Source organism: Gobio gobio, assembly GCF_949357685.1.
Source record: "Gobio gobio genome assembly, chromosome: 7".
In the NCBI taxonomy this organism is placed as follows: Eukaryota; Metazoa; Chordata; class Actinopteri; order Cypriniformes; family Gobionidae; genus Gobio; species Gobio gobio.
In genome coordinates, this window is record NC_137103.1 from 57,571,209 (window position 1) to 57,593,979 (window position 22,771).

Genomic DNA, 22,771 nt, shown 5'->3' on the forward strand with positions numbered 1-22,771 from the left:
CGCCGGAGACGGGTTTATTGAGGATGACATATCGATTTAAGTATTATTAAATTGTAATATTGGAACAATCGGAGTCATCACGCTGGAGACGGGTTTATTGAGGATGACATATCGATTTAAGTATTATTAAATTGTAATATTGGAACAATCGGAGTCATCACGCCGGAGACGGGTTTATTGAGGATGACATATCGATTTAAGTATTATTAAATTGTAATATTGGAACAGTCGCAGTCATCACGCCGGAGACGGGTTTATTGAGGATGACATATCGATTTAAGTATTATTAAATTGTAATATTCGAACAATCGGAGTCATCACGCTGGAGACGGGTTTATTGAGGATGACATATCGATTTAAGTATTATTAAATTGTAATATTTGAACAATCGGAGTCATCACGCTGGAGACGGGTTTATTGAGGATGACATATCGATTTAAGTATTATTAAATTGTAATATTGGAACAATCGGGGTCATCACGCCGGAGACGGGTTTATTGAGGATGACATATCGATTTAAGTATTATTAAATTGTAATATTGGAACAATCGGAGTCATCACGCCGGAGACGGGTTTATTGAGGATGACATATCGATTTAAGAATTATTAAATTGTAATATTCGAACAATCGGAGTCATCACGCCGGAGACGGGTTTATTGAGGATGACATATCGATGTAAGAATTATTAAATTGTAATATTCGAACAATCGGAGTCAACACGCCGGAGACGGGTTTATTGAGGATGACATATCGATTTAAGTATTATTAAATTGTAATATTCGAACAATCGGAGTCAACACGCCGGAGACGGGTTTATTGAGGATGACATATCGATTTAAGTATTATTAAATTGTAATATTTGAACAATCGGAGTCATCACGCCGGAGACGGGTTTATTGAGGATGACATATCGATTTAAGTATTATTAAATTGTAATATTGGAACAATCGGAGTCATCACGCCGGAGACGGGTTTATTGAGGATGACATATCGATTTAAGTATTATTAAATTGTAATATTGGAACAATCGGGGTCATCACGCCGGAGACGGGTTTATTGAGGATGACATATCGATTTAAGTATTATTAAATTGTAATATTTGAACAATCGGAGTCATCATGCCGGAGACGGGTTTATTGAGATTGACATATCGATTTAAGAATTATTAAATTGTAATATTGGAACAATCGGAGTCATCACGCCGGAGACGGGTTTATAGAGGATGACATATCGATTTCAGTATTATTAAATTGTAATATTGGAACAATCGGGGTCATCACGCCGGAGACGGGTTTATTGAGGATGACATATCGATTTAAGTATTATTAAATTGTAATATTGGAACAATCGGAGTCATCACGCCGGAGACGGGTTTATTGAGGATGACATATCGATTTAAGTATTATTAAATTGTAATATTGGAACAATCGGAGTCATCACGCCGGAGACGGGTTTATTGAGGATGACATATCGATTTAAGTATTATTAAATTGTAATATTGGAACAATCGGAGTCATCACGCCGGAGACGGGTTTATTGAGGATGACATATCGATTTAAGTATTATTAAATTGTAATATTGGAACAATCGGGGTCATCACGCCGGAGACGGGTTTATTGAGGATGACATATCGATTTAAGTATTATTAAATTGTAATATTGGAACAATCGGGGTCATCACGCCGGAGACGGGTTTATTGAGGATGACATATCGATTTAAGTATTATTAAATTGTAATATTAAAACAATCGGAGTCATCACGCCGGAGACGGGTTTATTGAGGATGACATATCGATTTAAGTATTATTAAATTGTAATATTGGAACAATCGGAGTCATCACGCTGGAGACGGGTTTATTGAGGATGACATATCGATTTAAGTATTATTAAATTGTAATATTGGAACAATCGGAGTCATCACGCTGGAGACGGGTTTATTGAGGATGACATATCGATTTAAGTATTATTAAATTGTAATATTGGAACAATCGGAGTCATCACGCCGGAGACGGGTTTATTGAGGAAGACATATCGATTTCAGTATTATTCAATTGTAATATTGGAACAATCGGAGTCATCACGCCGGAGACGGGTTTATTGAGGATGACATATCGATTTAAGTATTATTAAATTGTAATATTGGAACAATCGGAGTCATCACGCCGGAGACGGGTTTATTGAGGATGACATATCGATTTAAGTATTATTAAATTGTAATATTGGAACAATCGGAGTCATCACGCCGGAGACTGGCTTATTGAGGATGACATATCGATTTAAGTATTATTAAATTGTAATATTGGAACAATCGGAGTCATCACGCCGGAGACGGGTTTATTGAGGATGACATATCGATTTAAGTATTATTAAATTGTAATATTGGAACAATCGGAGTCATCACGCCGGAGACGGGTTTATTGAGGATGACATATCGATTTAAGTATTATTAAATTGTAATATTGGAACAATCGGAGTCATCACGCTGGAGACGGGTTTATTGAGGATGACATATCGATTTAAGTATTATTAAATTGTAATATTGGAACAATCGGAGTCATCACGCCGGAGACGGGTTTATTGAGGATGACATATCGATTTAAGTATTATTAAATTGTAATATTGGAACAATCGGAGTCATCACGCTGGAGACGGGTTTATTGAGGATGACATATCGATTTAAGTATTATTAAATTGTAATATTGGAACAATCGGAGTCATCACGCCGGAGACTGGCTTATTGAGGATGACATTTCGATTTAAGTATTATTAAATTGTAATATTGGAACAATCGGAGTCATCACGCTGGAGACGGGTTTATTGAGGATGACATATCGATTTAAGTATTATTAAATTGTAATATTGGAACAATCGGAGTCATCACGCTGGAGACGGGTTTATTGAGGATGACATATCGATTTAAGTATTATTAAATTGTAATATTGGAACAATCGGAGTCATCACGCCGGAGACTGGTTTATTGAGGATGACATATCGATTTCAGTATTATTAAATTGTAATATTGGAACAATCGGAGTCATCACGCCGGAGACGGGTTTATTGAGGATGACATATCGATTTAAGTATTATTAAATTGTAATATTGGAACAATCGGAGTCATCACGCCGGAGACTGGCTTATTGAGGATGACATATCGATTTAAGTATTATTAAAATGTAATATTTGAACAATCGGAGTCATCACGCTGGAGACGGGTTTATTGAGGATGACATATCGATTTAAGTATTATTAAATTGTAATATTGGAACAATCGGAGTCATCACGCCGGAGACGGGTTTATTGAGGATGACATATCGATTTAAGTATTATTAAATTGTAATATTTGAACAATCGGGGTCATCACGCCGGAGACGGGTTTATTGAGGATGACATATCGATTTAAGTATTATTAAATTGTAATATTGGAACAATCGGAGTCATCACGCCGGAGACTGGTTTATTGAGGATGACATATCGATTTCAGTATTATTAAATTGTAATATTGGAACAATCGGAGTCATCACGCCGGAGACGGGTTTATTGAGGATGACATATCGATTTAAGTATTATTAAATTGTAATATTGGAACAATCGGAGTCATCACGCTGGAGACGGGTTTATTGAGGATGACATATCGATTTAAGTATTATTAAATTGTAATATTGGAACAATCGGAGTCATCACGCCGGAGACGGGTTTATTGAGGATGCCGTGTCGATGAGGCAGTTTCAGGGATTCTGTACCTTGAGTGAAGGAGTGATTGTCCTGATCAGCTCCAGCTGGGCGTTTGCTCTGGGACAGCGGAGTGGAGGACAGACGTCTGGCCGGAGGAGAGATGAGTCTCAGTGGGTTCCTCTCTCTGGGAGACGGCGTTCTGCGTCCCTCCATCAGCTGCTCGCGCTCCTTCTCTACAGGACGTCCCGCCGGAGCGAAGCTCACTCTATAGCCGGAGCCGGTTCTGGGAAGCCTGGGATCTTCAGCGGCCTGAATGGCTCTGTGCTGATGGCTCCTGTAGGCTTCCTCCAGCCGCTCAGCTTCCTGCTCCAGCTCTCGAATCCTGGCCAGAGCGCCGCTCACCAGTCCGGAGTCGGCCTCGGAGGGAGACCACGGGAGCCTCGGGCCCCTGAGGGCCGGCCCTGCTTCAGATAAATCACCGTCACAAGCCGATCTGGGCTTTCGGAGCAGAGCGGCGTCTACGTAAAAGTCAGGAGGAACCAGCCGCTCAGGGGTCAAACTGAGGACAGATCGCTCTACCAGCGAAGGCTTGGGATTTCGAAGGACCTCGTTCTCCAGAGCTGTTCCAATCACGGAACAACACAGCAAATCAGAGAGAGAGAGAGAGAGAGACCGAAAACCCCAAACCACCAAACACACTACTAATGAAAGATCAGGGTTCCCACGGCGTTTGACCAGTCGACTCGACTCCTTTTGGCCAGTTTGTGTATTACAAAAATCATTCAGAATGGTGAAGTCCCAAATATATCAAAAGAAATTGGAAGACGTGCTTTCAAATTAAAAGCCCCCTTTGATTGGAACAGCTTACCTTGTTCCCTAAGGTCCATTTCTTCCTTTCCACTCTTTAAGTCAGCCCTGTTAACTTATTTACAATCCTGTGACCAATGTAAATGTTTCCCTAGTATATGCCCTGTATTATTATTATTATTATTTTTTTTTTTTTATGTATTCATTTATTTTTGTTACTTCTTGTATATGTATGTATATTTAGGTTATATATATATAATATCTGTTTGTTTTGGTGGCTTCATCAAATACGTTTTTCTCAAATATGGTTATCTCCTGTAATATTTTGATATTATTCTATACTGTTTATATGAATATGCTGTGGACTGGTTGATTGTGTCGCAAAGCTTTAGTATGTGTGAGTGTGTAATTGTTTGATGTTATTTTGAGGACCCCTCGAAAACCAGATGTTCCATCTCAAGGGGTTATCCTCTAATAAACTGAATCTGAATGATCTGAAGTGGTTTGAACGATTCATTGAAAAGTATTCATTGACATGTATTAAATGAGTAATAAAGGCCAAATTACAGACTATTTTTGTCATAAACTTGCAGTTTTGTGCATTTGTATTTATGACTAAATACCATAAAGCCATTCTAGATATAGAAAAACTATTTTTTACTTGTTCTATGCAGTGAGGTGCCATGTGTGCACTGAAAAAATGCTCTTATTTAGTATGTATTAAATATCTAATAATCCTTAAATCAAGATGCATTTAGTGGATCAGTTAAATGACATAAAATATTTGTTTCTTGTTTTCTAGAAAATAAACTGAAAATGAAGTGAGTTTTTGCTTAAAACAAGCTAAATTATCTGCCAATGGGGTAAGAAAAATAATATTATTTCTGTTTGCATTCTTGTTTCTGTCCCAAACTGAAACAAGATTATTTTTCTCGTCCCATTGGCAGATAATTTTGCTTGTTTTAAGGAAAAACTAAATTAATTTTGATTCCACTCGAAGGAATAAAAAAAAAAAGAGCATCCTGATTTAAGATTGTTTAAATATTTGGACTGGAAAAAATACTTAGTAAGAAAAGCACTTTTTGGCAGTTGTGGTTTTACCTGTGGTGATCTAAATAGTGCACTCGTTAATTTAAATAAGAATAGAGTTCTAACTCACTAATAATATTTAAATTTCAGTCATTAAAAATTTTGGTTGATGAAAGTTTTACAGATATTGTTAAATGTCTATAAATTTACAAGCTATTTTTGTCAAATCTGTCATGTTTCCAAGAAACAAAATGTGTGTCCACAACATCGAATCTGGCCCGTTTAAAAAAAGTTGATTAACTCATTCTGAACTCTTTCTCACTATTGACTCATTAATAACGATTCATTAACAGTGCTGGGGAAAGTTACTTTGAAAAGTAATGCATTACAATATTGCGTTACTCCCTTAAAAAGTAACTAATTGAGTAACTTAGTTACTTTTTAAGAAAAGTAATGCGTTAAGTTACTTTTGCGTTACTTTTTCTCACCTGGGCTGGGCTTGTTTTTTGTTTTGTTTTTTTAATAGCAAAAAAAAAATCAATTTTTGTGCAAATGTAAAGACCTCTTCATACCAAAATTGAAATAATAAGCCTCAAGCTGAGGTAAAGATGTTCTGTCATTCTGGATAATAGAAGAATAGGACGCAGGAAAACTAAAAATCTAGTAATATTTGCTCATGGTTTAACTGAATTATCGAAGATGAGCAGCAAGACATTAGTCAATAAAGTTAGATTAAATGCATAAAAATATTTGTTTTATTTAACATTTATATATTTGAGGTTTGCATAGTACTATGACTTCGCATTTGACTGATTTTATTCATTTTGAGGAGAACAGAATCTTTATGGGGTCAGGAGAGCTGTAAGTCAAATAAATGTGAAAAAGTAACTCAGATATTTTGTTGTAAATTTGAAAAGTAATGCGTTACTTTACTAGTTACTTGAAAAAGTAATCTGATTACGTAACTCAAGTTACTTGTAATGCGTTCCCCCAACACTGTTCAATAATACAAACTGAATAAAGAGTCATTCATAAATGAATCATTCACAATGAGTTGTGAGGTAGTTTGAACGATTCATTGAAAAAGAATGATTTGTTTATAAATGCCATCACTATGGTTACATTTTAGTCAAAACAGTTCTACTGAGTATCTACTAATAATTCCTATTACTGTACAATATTACAATTTCCTCATATTCCCTTGTATATTTTGATGGCCGTGGGAACCCTGAGTGAAATAAACACACACTTTTGCAAGTTTTTAGCTTTGCAAATGTGCCTGAAAGCATTGACTGAAGCGATGCTAATGATTGGCTGAGGTTGAGCGAATCAGAGAGAGGCGGTCCGGCACCTTGTTGAGTCTGCTGGAGCTGGAGCTGGAGCTGTTGGGTGTGTGTGTTTATCCACGCGGTCCGTTCCTCACACTCCATCAGCTGAGCCTTCAACAGCGCACACTGCTGCACCTGCACACACAACCACAATCTCACACACACCTCAAATCCTCACGCTTGCCCATTTCTCCTGCTTCTAACACATCAACTCTGATCACTTGCTGCCTAATATATCCCACCCACTAACAGAGGGTCATAATGTTATGCCTGATCGGTGTGTATATACACTCACCTAAAGGATTATGGGGACATGGTGCTCATAAAGGGATGGACATGGGCAGAAACAATGCTCAGGTAGGCCGTGGCATTTAAACCATGCCCAATTGGCACTAAGGGGCCTAAAGTGTGCCAAGAAAACATCCCCCACACCATTACACCACCACCACCAGCCTGCACAGTGGCAACAAGGCATGATGGATCCATGTTCTCATTCTGTTTACGCCAAATTCTGACTCTACCATCTGAATGTCTCAACAGAAATCCAGACTCATCAGACCAGGCAACATTTTTCCAGTCTTCAACTGTCCAATTTTGGTGCAAATTGTCGCCTCTTTTTCCTCTTTGTAGTGGAGATGAGTGGTACCCGGTGGGGTCTTCTGCTGTTGTAGCCCATCCGCCTCAAGGTTGTGTGTGTTGTGGCTTCACAAATGCTTTGCTGCAGACCTCGGTTGTAACGAGTGGTTATTTCAGTCAAAGTTGCTCTTCTATCAGCTTGAATCAGTCGGCCCATTCTCCTCTGACCTCTAGCATCAACAAGGCATTTTCTCCCACAGGACTAGGGATGCACCGGTTGATCGGCCAAAAACCGGAACCGCTCACTATCTGCGCTTGTGCAGGGCGCGGAGAGGTAGGCTCGCGCAGGAAAGCGGCTCTTCCTCAGTTCTCCAGTTTCCGTTTGTAACACACAAGTGACATGTTCGCGAATAATTGCAATATAGGCGTATGTGCACGCGGGCGCACTTCCGGATAAATCGGCAGAAAAATACAAAGAAAACCGGCCGGTTGCCGATCGCGCGCTAGAAGAAAAAACCGGCCGGTTTTCTTTGTATTTTTCTGCCGATTTATCCGGAAGTGCGCCCGCGTGCACATACGCCTATATTGCAATCATTCGCGAACATGTCACTTGTGTGTTACAAACGGAAACTGGAGAACTGAGGAAGAGCCGCTTTCCTGCGCGAGCCTACCTCTCCGCGCCCTGCACAAGCGCAGATAGTGAGCGTTTGTTCAGCTCAGCTTCATCTGCTCACACAACGCGTCTGCTAATGTCCAATTCGCGAACCAATGACTCATTTGAACCGAATCATTTTAACGACTGGTTAGAACAACTGATCCGTCCAACACTTGAACTAACGAACCAGTTTATTAATTTACTCAGAACTCCTCTGAAATGAGAACACAAGTGTGCTTTACCCAATTCAGCAAGAGTGAATAGTAAGAATTAATTTAATCATCCACAGTCATTCAGCTTATTTATGTTGACAATGTGTAGTGAAATATAATCTAGTGTAGACTGGAGTGAGGTGAGACCAGAACAAAGTTGTTAGCTAGCTGATAATTTTACTAAATTGTATATGGTAGAAAATTAGGCTATTTATTAATTTATGCTACTTTTTAATATTGATATGATTATACCAAAACAATTATCATTAAATAGTGTAAAAAATGAGGATCAAAAGAAACAAACATCAAGGTAGAGATCATACATAATATCAGATGTCAAAATAAGATAAGCAAAAATTACAAAAGTTTCTTTGCATTTATTTGACATGTATTGTCAGTGTTGCGCTCACAGATCCCGCAGGTATAGTTCTTTACTGTGTGTGTGGATGACCATCTCTGTCAGAAACCACCGAAGACCATTTTTGACCCAGGAAAAACCCTGCTATAGGATGATCATTTTTATTTGGTAACACTTTAGAATAATGGTCATTAGTTAATATTGGTTAACTAAATTAGTTAACAATAACTAATAATGAACTGCACTTATAAAGCGTTTATTAATTTTGTTAATGTTAATTTCAACATTTACTAATGCATTATTAAAATCTTGTTAACATTAGTTAATGCAGTGTGAACTAACATGAACAAACATGAACAGCTGGATTTATATTAACTAATGTTAACTAATGACCATTATTCTAAAGTGTTACCTTTTATTTTACCTTAAAATTACAATGACTTAATTTGATTTAAAAAGCACCTGCTGTAGCATCTTAGTTTTTTTCGTTGCACTAAACATTATTTGATTTAACATTTTGGAACAATTATATACTTTGGTTTTATTTAATTTCACTGGTAAAGACTTTTTTTCTTTAAACTGAATTTAAAAACAAATGCTGATTTAAGTAACATCTTTGTTTGGATTGCAGAATATGCAGTTGTTGCCTTTAATTTCACCTTTCAGCCTTTAATTTCCAATTAAATTTCTTGTTAATTTCAGATTGCGGACTTGTTTTCATTAGCCAAAAGCCAATTTAGCCTGTTAAATACCAAATAAACATCTTGTTCATGTATACTTTCATTACTTTATTGTGTAAAAAAAAAAAAAAAAAAAATCGGAAATCGGTATCGGAATCGGACAGTTTTCTTGAAAAAAATCGGTATCGGAATCGGCCATGTAAAATCATGATCGGTGCATCACTACACAGGACTGCCGCATACTGGATGCTTTTCCCTTTTCACACCATTCTTTGTAAACCCTAGAAATGGTTGTGTGTGAAAATCCCAGTAACTGAGCAGATTGTGAAATACTCAGACCGGCCCGTCTGGCACCAACAACCATGCCACACTCAAAATTGCTTAAATCCCCTTTCTTTCCCATTCCGACATTCAGTGTGGAGTTCAGGAGATTGTCTTGACCAGGACCACACCCCTAAATGCACTGAAGACACTGCCATGTGATTGGTTGATTAGATAATTGCATTAATGAGAAATTTAACAGGTGTTCCTAATAATCCTTTAGGTGAGTGTGTGTTCTCGGGACAGACCTCGTGCTGGAGCTGTGTGTGCAGGATGTTCTTCTGCGTCTCGAACTCCCGCTGGTCCAGTGTGTGTGTCGTCTCCAGCCTCCGCAGCTCGGCCTGTAGAGCCACATGATCCTCAGACGGGCGGCTGAGCTCTAGAACAGCAACACAAACACGTCACACACACACACACACACACACTGCTTCAGCCTGACCCTTTGGCTCTGTTCAGAAGGCACAAATCTGAAGGTCATAATTAGTGTTAGACCGATATATCGGCCGATATAAGGCTGCTGCGTTCGCCGATATTTGTGATTTTTACGTGTATCGGCTGATATAAAGCTGCTGCGTTCGCCGATATTTGTGATTTTTACGTGTATCGGCCGATATAAGGCTGCTGCGTTCGCCGATATTTGTGATTTTTACGTGTATCGGCTGATATAAGGCTGCTGCGTTCGCCGATATTTGTGATTTTTACGTGTATCGGCTGATATAAGGCTGCTGCGTTCGCCGATATTTGTGATTTTTACGTGTATCGGCTGATATAAAGCTGCTGCGTTCGCCGATATTTGTGATTTTTACGTGTATCGGCTGATATAAAGCTGCTGCGTTCGCCGATATTTGTGATTTTTACGTGTATTGGCCGATATAAGGCTGCTGGGTTCGCCGATATTTGTGATTTTTACGTGTATCGGCTGATATAAAGCTGCTGCGTTCGCCGATATTTGTGATTTTTACGTGTATCGGCCGATATAAGGCTGCTGCGTTCGCCGATATTTGTGATTTTTACGTGTATCGGCTGATATAAGGCTGCTGCGTTCGCCGATATTTGTGATTTTTACGTGTATCGGCTGATATAAGGCTGCTGCGTTCGCCGATATTTGTGATTTTTACGTGTATCGGCTGATATAAGGCTGCTGCGTTCGCCGATATTTGTGATTTTTACGTGTATCGGCCGATATAAAGCTGCTGCGTTCGCTGATATTTGTGATTTTTACGTGTATCGGCCGATATAAGGCTGCTGCGTTCGCGATATTTGTGATTTTTTACGTGTATCGGCTGATATAAGGCTGCTGCGTTCACCGAAATTTGTGATTTTTACATGTATCGGCCGATATAAGGCTGCTGCGTTCGCCGATATTTGTGATTTTTACGTGTATCGGCCGATATAAGGCTGCTGGGTTCGCCGATATTTGTGATTTTTACGTGTATCGGCTGATATAAAGCTGCTGCGTTCGCCGATATTTGTGATTTTTACGTGTATCGGCTGATATAAAGCTGCTGCGTTCGCCGATATTTGTGATTTTTACGTGTATCGGCCGATATAAGGCTGCTGGGTTCGCCGATATTTGTGATTTTTACGTGTATCGGCTGATATAAAGCTGCTGCGTTCGCCGATATTTGTGATTTTTACGTGTATCGGCCGATATAAGGCTGCTGCGTTCGCCGATATTTGTGATTTTTACGTGTATCGGCTGATATAAGGCTGCTGCGTTCGCCGATATTTGTGATTTTTACGTGTATCGGCTGATATAAGGCTGCTGCGTTCGCCGATATTTGTGATTTTTACGTGTATCGGCTGATATAAGGCTGCTGCGTTCGCCGATATTTGTGATTTTTACGTGTATCGGCTGATATAAGGCTGCTGCGTTCGCCGATATTTGTGATTTTTACGTGTATCGGCCGATATAAAGCTGCTGCGTTCGCTGATATTTGTGATTTTTACGTGTATCGGCCGATATAAGGCTGCTGCGTTCGCGATATTTGTGATTTTTTACGTGTATCGGCTGATATAAGGCTGCTGCGTTCACCGAAATTTGTGATTTTTACATGTATCGGCCGATATAAGGCTGCTGCGTTCGCCGATATTTGTGATTTTTACGTGTATCGGCCGATATAAGGCTGCTGCGTTCGCAGATATTTGTGATTTTTACATGTATCGGCCGATATAAGGCTGCTGCGTTCGCCGATATTTGTGATTTTTACGTGTATCGGCCGATATAAGGCTGCTGCGTTCGCAGATATTTGTGATTTTTACATGTATCGGCCGATATAAGGCTGCTGCGTTCGCCGATATTTGTGATTTTTACGTGTATCGGCCGATATAAGGCTGCTGCGTTTGCCGATATTTGTGATTTTTACGTGTATTGGCCGATATTCGGCTGCTGCGTTCGCCGATATTTGTGATTTTTACGAGTATCGGCCGATATAAGGCTACTGCGTTCGCCGATATTTTTCCCCTGCATTATTTCCAGACAGGCGTCCACAGGGCAGCTCTCACCGTCTTCAAACTCTCTCGCTCTCCCTCGCGCATATTAATCAAAATCAATTGAGAATTGACGATGGTAAAAGGTGGAAAGACTGAAGTTTCACGTGGAGCATTGGGAGATTTTTCCTGAATTACCGCTGGTGTTGCTCCACAAGAGATTCAGTGAAGTGCACCTACACTCTAAACAATGCTGGGTTAAAAATAACCCAAGTTGGGTTGAAAATGGACTAACCCATCAATTGGGTTGTTTTAAGCAAACATTTAACCCAACCAGTGGGTCAAAACAACCCAATTGCTGGGTTAGTCCATATTCAACCCAACTTGGGTTATTTTTAACCCAGCATTTTTTAGAGTGTAAGCGTTAACTGTCTAGGTTGTGAATAGTTTTAAATGAAGTATAGTACAGTCAGTGTGCACTTTATTATGCTGCTCGCTTGTTGATACTGTGTGCAATAGTGTCATTATTTTATTTATGCTTAAATATTTATTTTCACCACTGAACTCTTTTTTTTCTTGTTCTGCCTCACCTGTTTTTACTATTTGTTAAATATAGTTTTTTTAGTTCAATAAATGTTCCCTTTTTTAAATTGTACATTTTAAATTGTTATCATCCTGATCATTGTGTCATTTTTATGATGTAAATTGAGGGAGCAAAAGCAGTATCGGCTCCAAATATCGGCTCCAGAGAATCGGCAGCTCGTATCGTCATCGGCTAAGGCTGAGGGAAAAAAAAATCGGTATCGGCACAAAAAAATCCATATCGGTCGATCCCTAGTCATAATACACAATTAAACGCAAAAAAAGTGTGGAAAGCGGGACATGCACTGAGTGTGTGTTAAAGAGGAAGCTGTGAAGCGGCTCTGTGTTCTTCAGATGCTCAACTCCAGCCAGAAGAGCCGCATTAACACTCAGAGCACATCCAGCAGGCTCTGGTATCCCCGCTTCACCCCTTCAGATTCTGGACTCAACTCCTCCAACTACACAACAAACTAACACACACTAACACACCTTTCCCACAAACTACACAGAGCAGATTTAGTCTGCAAATGTTTGCTGTTTGTTATTTTCCTCCTCGGAAAAGATGAACAAACTAAAGTTTCTCCATCGCAATCCTGCAGAAACATGGACACATTTAATCATATATATATATGAGAGAGAGAGAGAGACAGACACAGACAGACAGACAGACAGATAGACAGATAGATAGACAGATAGATAGATACACACACTCCGTGTGTGTGTGTGTGTGTGTGTGTGTGTGAACAGCTGATCTACACTGGAGTGTGTGTGTGTGTGTGTGTGTGTGTGTCTACAGCTGATCTACACTGGAGTGTGTGTGTGTGTGTGTGTGTGTGTGTGTGAACAGCTGATCTACACTGGAGTGTGTGTGTGTGTGTGTGTGTGTGTGTGTGTGTGTGAACAGCTGATCTACACTGGAGTGTGTGAGTGTGTGTGTGTGTGTGTGTGTGTGTGTGTGTGTGTGTGTGTGTGTGTGTGAACAGCTGATCTACACTGGAGTGAGTGAGTGTGTGTGTGTGAGTGTGTGTGTGTGTGTGTGTGTGTGTGTGTGTGTGTGTGTGTGAGAGAACAGCTGATCTACACTGGAGTGAGTGAGTGTGTGTGTGTGAGTGTGTGTGTGTGTGTGTGAGTGTGTGTGTGTGTGTGTGTGTGTGTGTGTGTGTGTGTGTCTACAGCTGATCTACACTGGAGTGAGTGAGTGTGTGTGTGTGTGTGAGAGTGTGTGTGTGTGTGTGTGTGTGTGTGTGTGTGTGTGTGTGTGTGTGTGTGTGTGTGTGTATATATATAAATATATGTGTGTGTGTGTGTGTGTGTGTGTGTGTGTGTGTGTGTGAGTGTGTGTGTGTGTGTGTGTGTGTGTGTCTACAGCTGATCTACACTGGAGGAATATTACACTGGAGTTATGATCAGACTCATGAGCAGGAGAGCCTCTCTCAGGAACAGCACCTTGTCTGATTCTCTGGTTCTCCAGCTGCTGCTCCTCCAGCTGTTGCTCCAGCCGGCAGATGTGCGTCTGCAGCTGGTGTGTGTCTCTCTTCAGGGTGGAGTAATCGCTCACATCCTCCAGCCTGGCTCTGAGCCGCTCGTTCTGCGATCTGGCCAACTCCAGCTCCGCCTGCGGGACAGCAGCTCAGATGATGACCTCAAACAGGCTCACACTCCAGAACAGGAGAAGAGAGTGTGTGTGTGTGTGTGTGTGTGTGTGTGTGTGTGTGTGTGTGTGTGTGTGTGTGTGTGTGTGTGTACCTGCAGGTGTTTGACCTCTGATAACCGTCTCTCCTGCTCTTCTGCTCTGGCTTCACTGATAGCCGACTCCTTCTGCAGACGAGCCGCTTCAGCTGCGAGGAGGAAAATAAGACGCTTCATTATTAATAAATCTACAGTACAGATGCATGTGACTTCCCAGAACACACACACCTTTAATCCGGTTCTCTTGTTCGGTCAGCTTCTCCGTTCTCTTCGTGTAATCGTCCTTCAGCTCCAGCTGATATCTGAAACACATTCAGTTCACAGTGACATCTGTAAGATTTAACCTTTCGATCTGATCAAAAATACAGTAAAAATATTATTACAATTTAAAAAAGCTGTTTTTATGTGAATATATAGTAAAGTGTAATTTATTCCTGTGATTAAAGCTGAATTTATTTGATCAAAAATACAGCAATTTTTTTTTAAATATTATTGCAATTTATAAAAGCTGTTTTTATGTGAATATATAGTAAAGTGTCATTTATTCCTGTGATCAAAGCTGAATTTATTTGATCAAAAATACAGTAAAATTTGTTAATATTATTGCAATTTAACAAAACAGTTTTTATGTGAATATATAGTAAAGTGTAATTTATTCCTGTGATCAAAGCTGAATTTATTTGATCAAAAATACAGTAAAAATTGTGAAATATTATTACACTAAAAAAAGCTGTTTTATGTGAATATATAGTAAAGTAATTTATTCCTGTGATCAAAGCTGAATTTATTTGATCAAAAATACAGTAAAAATTGTGAAATATTATTACACTAAAAAAAGCTGTTTTATGTGAATATATAGTAAAGTGTAATTTATTCCTGTGATCAAAGCTGAATTTATTTGACAAAAAATACAGTAAAAATTGTGAAATATTATTCCAATTTATAAAAGCTGTTTTTATGTGAATATATAGTAAAGTGTAATTTATTCCTGTGATCAAAGCTGAATTTATTTGACAAAAAATACAGTAAAAATTGTGAAATATTATTGCAATTTATAAAAGCTGTTTTTATGTGAATATATAGTAAAGTGTAATTTATTCCTGTGATCAAAGCTGAATTTATTTGACAAAAAATACAGTAAAAATTGTGAAATATTATTGCAATTTATAAAAGCTGTTTTTATGTGAATATATAGTAAAGTGTAATTTATTCCTGTGATCAAAGCTGAATTTATTTGACAAAAAATACAGTAAAAATTGTGAAATATTATTGCAATTTATAAAAGCTGTTTTATGTGAATATATAGTAAAGTGTAATTTATTCCTCTGATCAAAGCTGAATTTATTTGATCAAAAATACAGTAAAAATTGTGAAATATTATTACACTAAAAAAAGCTGTTTTATGTGAATATATAGTAAAGTAATTTATTCCTGTGATCAAAGCTGAATTTATTTGATCAAAAATACAGTAAAAATTTTGAAATATTATTACACTAAAAAAAGCTGTTTTATGTGAATATATAGTAAAGTGTAATTTATTCCTGTGATTTATCATCATTCCTCCAGTCTTCAGAGTCACATGACCCTTCACTCATCATCTCATATGAGGATCTGATGATCAACACACATTTATGATTATTATCAGTGTTGAAAACAGGTGGAAGTTGCAATAAATTGATATTTTCAGGATTTTTGATGAATAGAAAGTTCTAAAAGAACAATGTTTTTGTGAAATAGAATGTTTTGTAACATTATAAATGTCTTTACTGTCACTCTTGACACATTTAATGTGTCCTTGATGAATAAAAGTCGTGAATAATAATCTTACTGAACCCAACTTTTGAAAATGAAAGCTCAACAAGACAAACTTTGTCACACACAACACAACAACTGCATCAAAAGTGCATCACAAATGAGGATTGAGTCACAAGAGCGCCCTCTGCAGGACTGATGAAAATCTCTGCGTACTTCACCATCTCGCTCTTCAGCTTCTGCTCGAACGAGTCCTCCATGCTCTTCACACACACTTCTCTCCTCCGAAGAAGATCCTCCACGGCCTTCAGCTTCTCCTCCTGCAGCTTACAGGTTCTGAGGCGATGTTATAGAACAGATTTAATACTAGAAACAAGGTCTCAGTCAAAGAAGAGTTAAAGAGCTCACGTCACGAGGAACTCACTGTATAAAACACAGTGTAAATGTCATTTTAGTATGCAAATTAGCTTTTTAGCACATTCAGATATATTGGTAAGACTTTACGTCTAAAGCATTATAAAGGTATTCATAATATGTGTGCACAGGGTTCCTACACATTATCCATTTCAAATTTCCATACTTTTCCAGACTGAAATTTGCAAACTTCTGTAGATTTTCAGACCATATTTAACATAAATAGTTCATAAAGCATTATTTTCAGCTTTATATTTGGTATATAAGTACAATAGCACAATATGGCTGTGCATTGGCCTATTTGCCAAGTTCAAGGGTCTATAAAAAACACTGGTACTGGGAATAAGTGTTCAAAATGTGTTTTGTTAGGGCAGTACATCTAATATCAAGGTCTAATGTCCAATTTAATGCATCCTCTGTGGCGGACGGGAAACCATGACATGAAATGGGCTGATGGCACAATATGGCTTGCTTATAAAAAAGTCTGATTTAACAAATTTGTCTTTGGCGTCCAAGAAACCACGCCACAAAATGGGCTGATGGAGCAAAAGGTGGCTCAGTGTGTATTGTCCAATATGCGAAGTTTAATGGTTTCTCATGCACACACGAAAGTCTGTATATATATTTTAAATTTTTGCAACGGTCCTGTAATACAATGCTAAAAATATTGTCTGTTTGTCGCATGTTTTAATGCATTATAATGTCTAAAGGTGTGTTCAATAAATAGAGTATTATAACTGTGGTTACAATTATTCATGAGATCATATAATATATAAAGGCTTTAACACTAGAACCGCCACAGGGTCAAATTTACCCATGGCTGTTTTTCAAATGTACATAATTTTTTCATTTACTAAAACTGTGTTCTTTACAATCCCCTGTTGTTAAAAATTGTTTAGATAAAACCAGATTTAAAAACGGGGCATTTATACCAATAAGCTCCAGCGGGTCAAATTTACCCCGATATAATTCCTCTATTTTCGCGCTGTTTGAGCAACGCCTCGGCTTACTGTAAACACTCACACAACACACTCAAATAAAGATGCTTTAGCCGATTTATAAATGTTCAAACTTTGGATTAATTATACATTTTTGTTTTGCACTTTTGTATTGAGTATTGTTTGCTACTGTGCTGCTATTTATTCAAGTCTGCCCGTTTCCTGAAAAAAAAAACCCTGATATGATGGAACGAATAAAACAATTTTCATGATTATCCCAAGTTTATTGGTGTTGTTCTCTTATTCAAATTATAAATGAAATAACTATATAAATGGATAATTAATTAGGTCAAACTGTGCGCTTGAATTTGTGTGTTATCCTTATCGTAAGTTGTCATCTTATGCAGTGCTGTGAATTATTATTGCTCTTTTTAGGGTATTTTAGTCATTCAAATAACATGGGTTATCTTAATATGGGATTAATGTCATTTTATTATAATATTACACCACCCAAATATGTATTTATTTCCATCTAATTCTCGTCTTCATTGCAGGTTTAGCCTATAAAGTGATTAGAGTATCAGCTTAAAATAGCACACAGGACAAAAACATGACTAAAAATGATCATTTCATGACTCTAGACATTATTTTGTGAAGACAGTGGCATAATACAGTCATATATTACGTTTTTTAGCCGTATCAATACCAGAGGTGGACAAAGTACACAACTCCATTACTCGAGTAAAAGTAAAAGTACTACTGGTCAAATATTACTCCGTTACAAGTGAAAGTTGTAAAAAACTATTTTTACTTAAGTAAAAGTACAGAAGTACTTGCTTTTAAAAGTACTTAAGTATCAAAAGTAAATTTACTTTTTTATGTCAATGCATTATTTTATTATTGTTGCATTGTTGTATAAATGCACGCTATGCGATGGTGGTTTAAGCCAGTCTGTGATGCTCCATCCGACATGCTAGCATACGACCACCTTAAACTAATTTAAATTTACAAAGCTGCTGTCACTTTAAGGCAGAATGCACAAATCCAACACACTGATACACATCCGATATTCCCCCAACTGTTTACGTTCACTTAAGACATAATCAACTTTGTTTACGTGAATACTTTCCAAAATGAAAATTTTGACATTTTGTGTGTATTGGTCTGTTTAAGTGCGAAAAAACACACAAAAGAAAGCTCTATTCAGTACTAGTGCTCATCTCAGAGGCACAAAAACCAGACTGAACTGAGCTCGTTCATCATGCTTTTTCAGATTCATCCACATGTCTGTGCTTCTCTTTCTCCCAGACATTTACATTTTACAAAAAAAAAAAAAAAAACCTTTTAAAGAAGAAAAAAAATCATCCACTGACTTGCAAAGCTGCTACAGAAACGGCTTTTGACTTTGAGGACCTTGACAGAAATGTAGTGGAGTAAAAAGTACGATATTTGTCTTTCAAATGTAGTGAAGTTAAAGAAAAAGTTTCCCTAAAAAATAATACTTCAGTAAAGTACAAATACTCAAAAAGTGTCCTTAAGTACAGTACTCAAGTAAATGTGCTTCGTTATTATCCACCTCTGATCAATACAGTAATAATCTGCATGGGTAAATGTTCCCCGCTGGCTGTTTTAGGTATTACAGCGCCCCCTGGCGGTTCTAGTGTTAAGTAAAGCGTTACCTTTAATTTAAAATCTTAGTTTAGAGTCATTTTATGTGTGTTTAAATGTATATTTTATTTATTTATTGTGTGTTTTAGTTTAGCAACAGCACTTCAATTGACAAACTTAAATTTTTTTAGTTTTTCCTCTAATATTTTAGCTTTTAATAACTTTATATCAACTTATTCTGGAATAGTTTTAGTGTAGTTGATTTTGTTGGCTAAATAGCGAGCTTCACTCACTTGTCGAAGGCCTCCGTCCTCTGTTTGAGCTCCGTCTCTCGGCTCCGCACAGTTTCGATTTCCCTCAGCAAGGCTTGTCTTTGAGCATATATTTCTTTTTCCTCGATCTGGATAGGGATGAAACGGTATGGAAATTACACATCACGATTATAGTGGCCCAAATTATCACGGTTATCAATATTATCACGGTTTTCTTCAAATGAGATGAAAGTGTTCAAAAAGAACAGATGCACTCACTTAAAACAAGTTTTATATTTGAAAATCAACAAATAACTAAAGCAGCTCTCTGCACTTTTTAAAGCTAGATTCTGTGGGATTTCCTTCCTTATAATGGCCGTCGCCAATAGCAACGCATAATGCATAAATAATAATAATTTGTCGTAAATATAATCTCTAATATTATCTCTGTAAATATATTCTCAAGCAATCAGTGTTCAGCCATGATGCATTTAAATCTAGCATATTTTGTGTAAGAGCCCAAACAGTATCCAAGTGAAATAATGCATATCCATATTTTCATGATTTGACTGTTTATTTTATTAAATATCAAAATGTGTGCACCATACCTGACACCTAAATGATCACTTTACAGTCAGTTTTATGACTGTCATTCTCTTCAAATGCTAGTGAAGTTTGAAACGTATAACGTTACCAATGTTGTGTGTAAAATGTTGTGAGACGGTCCCTAAATTTGCGAACTTTATGCCAGTCATTAATATTTGTTATTATAGTATTAGTCATTATAATATTAATATTATTATCAATAATATTTCACAATTTTTACTGGATTTTTGATCATGTTTTTTTTTTCTGACCTCTGTCTAATTGACAGATTTAATTGATCTTTTGCTTTTAATTCAGTAAGATATCAAATACACTGCTGAACAATAACCACTAATATGTAAAATATTTCCCCCTATATGTTATGCCAATTTTATGATTGGTTTATGCACTACAAACACTTGTGCATTAAGTACTCATGGATTTTATGCAATGTTAAAAAAATATCACTGAACAAGGCAGATTAGAAAAGTTTAAAAATTACAATTGTTCAATGTTTTTGAAAGAAGACTTCTACTCACCAAGGCTGCATTTATCAAATAAAAAATGCAGTAAAAAAGTAATACGGTGAAAAATTATCCCAATTTAAAGCAGCGGTTATCTATGTAAATATATAGTAAAAAGAAATTAAGTAATTTATTCCTGTGATCAAAGCTGAATTTTCAGCATCCTTACAGTCTTCAGTGTCACATGATCCTTCAGAAATCATTCTAATATGAGGATTTGCAGCTCAAGAAACATTTCTGATTATTATCAATGATGAAAACAGTTGTGCTGCTGCTTCATTTTTGTGGAAACCATGATACTATTCAAACTTTTGAGGTAAGATTTGATTGGTAAGACATTTATAATATAACTAAAGATTTCTATTTAATAAGTGCTTTATTTAATGCAAATAAATTCTGTTAATTTAACTTTCTATTCATCAAAGAATCCTGAAAAATAAAATGCATCATGGTTTCCACAACATTTTTAAGCAGCACAACTGTTTTCAACATTGATAATAATCATAAATGTTTCTTGAGCTGCAAATCCTCATATTAGAATGATTTCTGAAGGATCATGTGACACTGAAGACTGGTAATGATGCTGAAAATTCAGCCTTTGATTACACTTTACTATATATTCACATAAAAAACAGCTGTTTTATATAATAAATGCAGCCTTGGTGAGCAGAAGATACTAAATATTAAAAAGGATGTCAGTTAGCACTGCATTATTCATATACTTTATTGTCAATAAATACCTTGAGATGGCTTGAAAAACACACATGAACCATATATTGTCGAAATCATGTGTTTGTCGTCGTGTTTCATCAGTCATAATTATCTTTATTTAGCTGCTGGTTCAGCCTTGGAACGTGATTACTACTACGAATCGGTTTTGGACTTTCTGTGAGAGGTCGCCCTCCGGCTTTGAGTATGAATTGGAGTAGTGTTGCACGAGAGTGTTAGCACTCCATGGTGTTCAGAGCGCCTTGTTTTTGGATACGAATAAAATTACAGGTCATGTATATTTTATTTAATGCCTTTGAATTTAAATCTAGATTTATTCACATTGGCTTCTACGTAAACAAACTTGCCCGTGTAACAGACGTAGGCCAGTAAGAGCGGTACAGACGCCGGTTCGAATCCCGCACGGACCGGTGAGACTCGGTAAAGTAATCCGCGTAATCTACGCCCATGCGTACAGCGCACGTTTATCTCCGCTTTGAGTGCAGATTTCAGTAATTGACAGCGGCGCGCGCTCTGAACAAAACTCGGGCTAATCTGAACGCCTCTGATTATGAGACATTGCATTCATAAACTCAATTGAAACACGTGTGAGTGGTTATAATGCGCAGAGCAATTATAACAGACGGCTTTTGAGAAGACTATAATAAGTCAAAGTGGCTAGCGTGTGCAGCCGAAATAACGTTAATTTACACCCGCAAATGGCGGTTGTTAATGTCAAGCCCTGATTATTATCCCTTAAATGTCACCCTAGTCTTGTCTGAATTTGTTCGTTCGCTTCACGTTATTATTTCCCAGACGTAGTTTTGGTATTGAGGTCAAAGTCCACTTGCCTTGCGTTCGTAGTTTTGAAGTGTTCCCCCATTACAGTGACTTTATTCTGGCATGTTCTGCAGACAGGGTGACCATCTTCCATTAAGTTTCCCTCACACTGTAAAAAATGCTTTTCTTACTTAGTATTTTTGTCTTGTTTTCAGTCCTAAAAATATCTAAAACATCTTACATTAAGAAGCATTTACTAGACAAGCAAAAGTTTTTGTCTCATTTTGGGGTAAAATAACTCAAAATTAAGTGAGTTTTTGCTTAAAATAAGCAAAATAATCTTGTTTTCTGTTTGAATTAAGATTATTTTTCTTACCCCATTGGCAGATTATTTTGCTTATTTTAAGCAAAAACTCCCTTAATTTTGAGTTATTTTACCCCAAAATGAGACAAAAACTTTTGCTTGTCTAGTAAATGCTTCTTAATGTAAGATTTTTTAGATATTTTTAGGACTGAAAACAAGACAAAAATACTAAGTAAGAAAAGCATTTTTTGCAGTGCAGGACTTTTGTAAAAGCCAAAATATGACACACCTCAGATTTTGTCCTTTTAGAGGCTGAAAAATCTCCCGGCGCTGTCACGGTCACGTCGGCCATCTCTTCTCATTCAGACAGATGCTGACTGGACAAGATTTACCGCCAGTTTTCACAATCGTGATAATCACACGCGGTTTTAATGATAATTAAAGGGTTAGTTCAGCCAAAACTGTAAATTGTGTCGTTAATGACTGAGCCTCATGTGGTTGGACACCCGTCAGACCTCCGTTCATCTTCAGACACAAATGAAGATATTTTAGTGTAAATCTGATGCTC

The 22,771-nt window shown here is 37.4% G+C and overlaps 1 protein-coding gene across 5 annotated transcripts in view; it reads right to left on the reverse strand.

Annotated features, from left to right (window-relative positions):
* Positions 1 to 22,771, reverse strand: part of ofd1 (OFD1 centriole and centriolar satellite protein) — a 55,107-nt gene that overhangs the window by 22,392 nt on the left and 9,944 nt on the right. For 2 of the 5 annotated variants that reach the window (XM_079821293.1, XM_079821297.1), the window contains 8 exons: positions 19,345 to 19,451; positions 16,308 to 16,427; positions 14,568 to 14,641; positions 14,397 to 14,488; positions 14,097 to 14,265; positions 9,887 to 10,017; positions 6,860 to 6,971; positions 3,741 to 4,292 (listed from right to left, as the gene is read on the reverse strand). In XM_079821293.1, coding sequence (XP_079677419.1) covers positions 3,741 to 4,292; positions 6,860 to 6,971; positions 9,887 to 10,017; positions 14,097 to 14,265; positions 14,397 to 14,488; positions 14,568 to 14,641; positions 16,308 to 16,427; positions 19,345 to 19,451 — 1,357 coding nt within the window. The remainder of the gene's footprint in view (positions 1 to 3,740; positions 4,293 to 6,859; positions 6,972 to 9,886; positions 10,018 to 14,096; positions 14,266 to 14,396; positions 14,489 to 14,567; positions 14,642 to 16,307; positions 16,428 to 19,344; positions 19,452 to 22,771) is intronic. The other 3 variants (XM_079821296.1, XM_079821295.1, XM_079821294.1) reach the window with 3 other exon arrangements.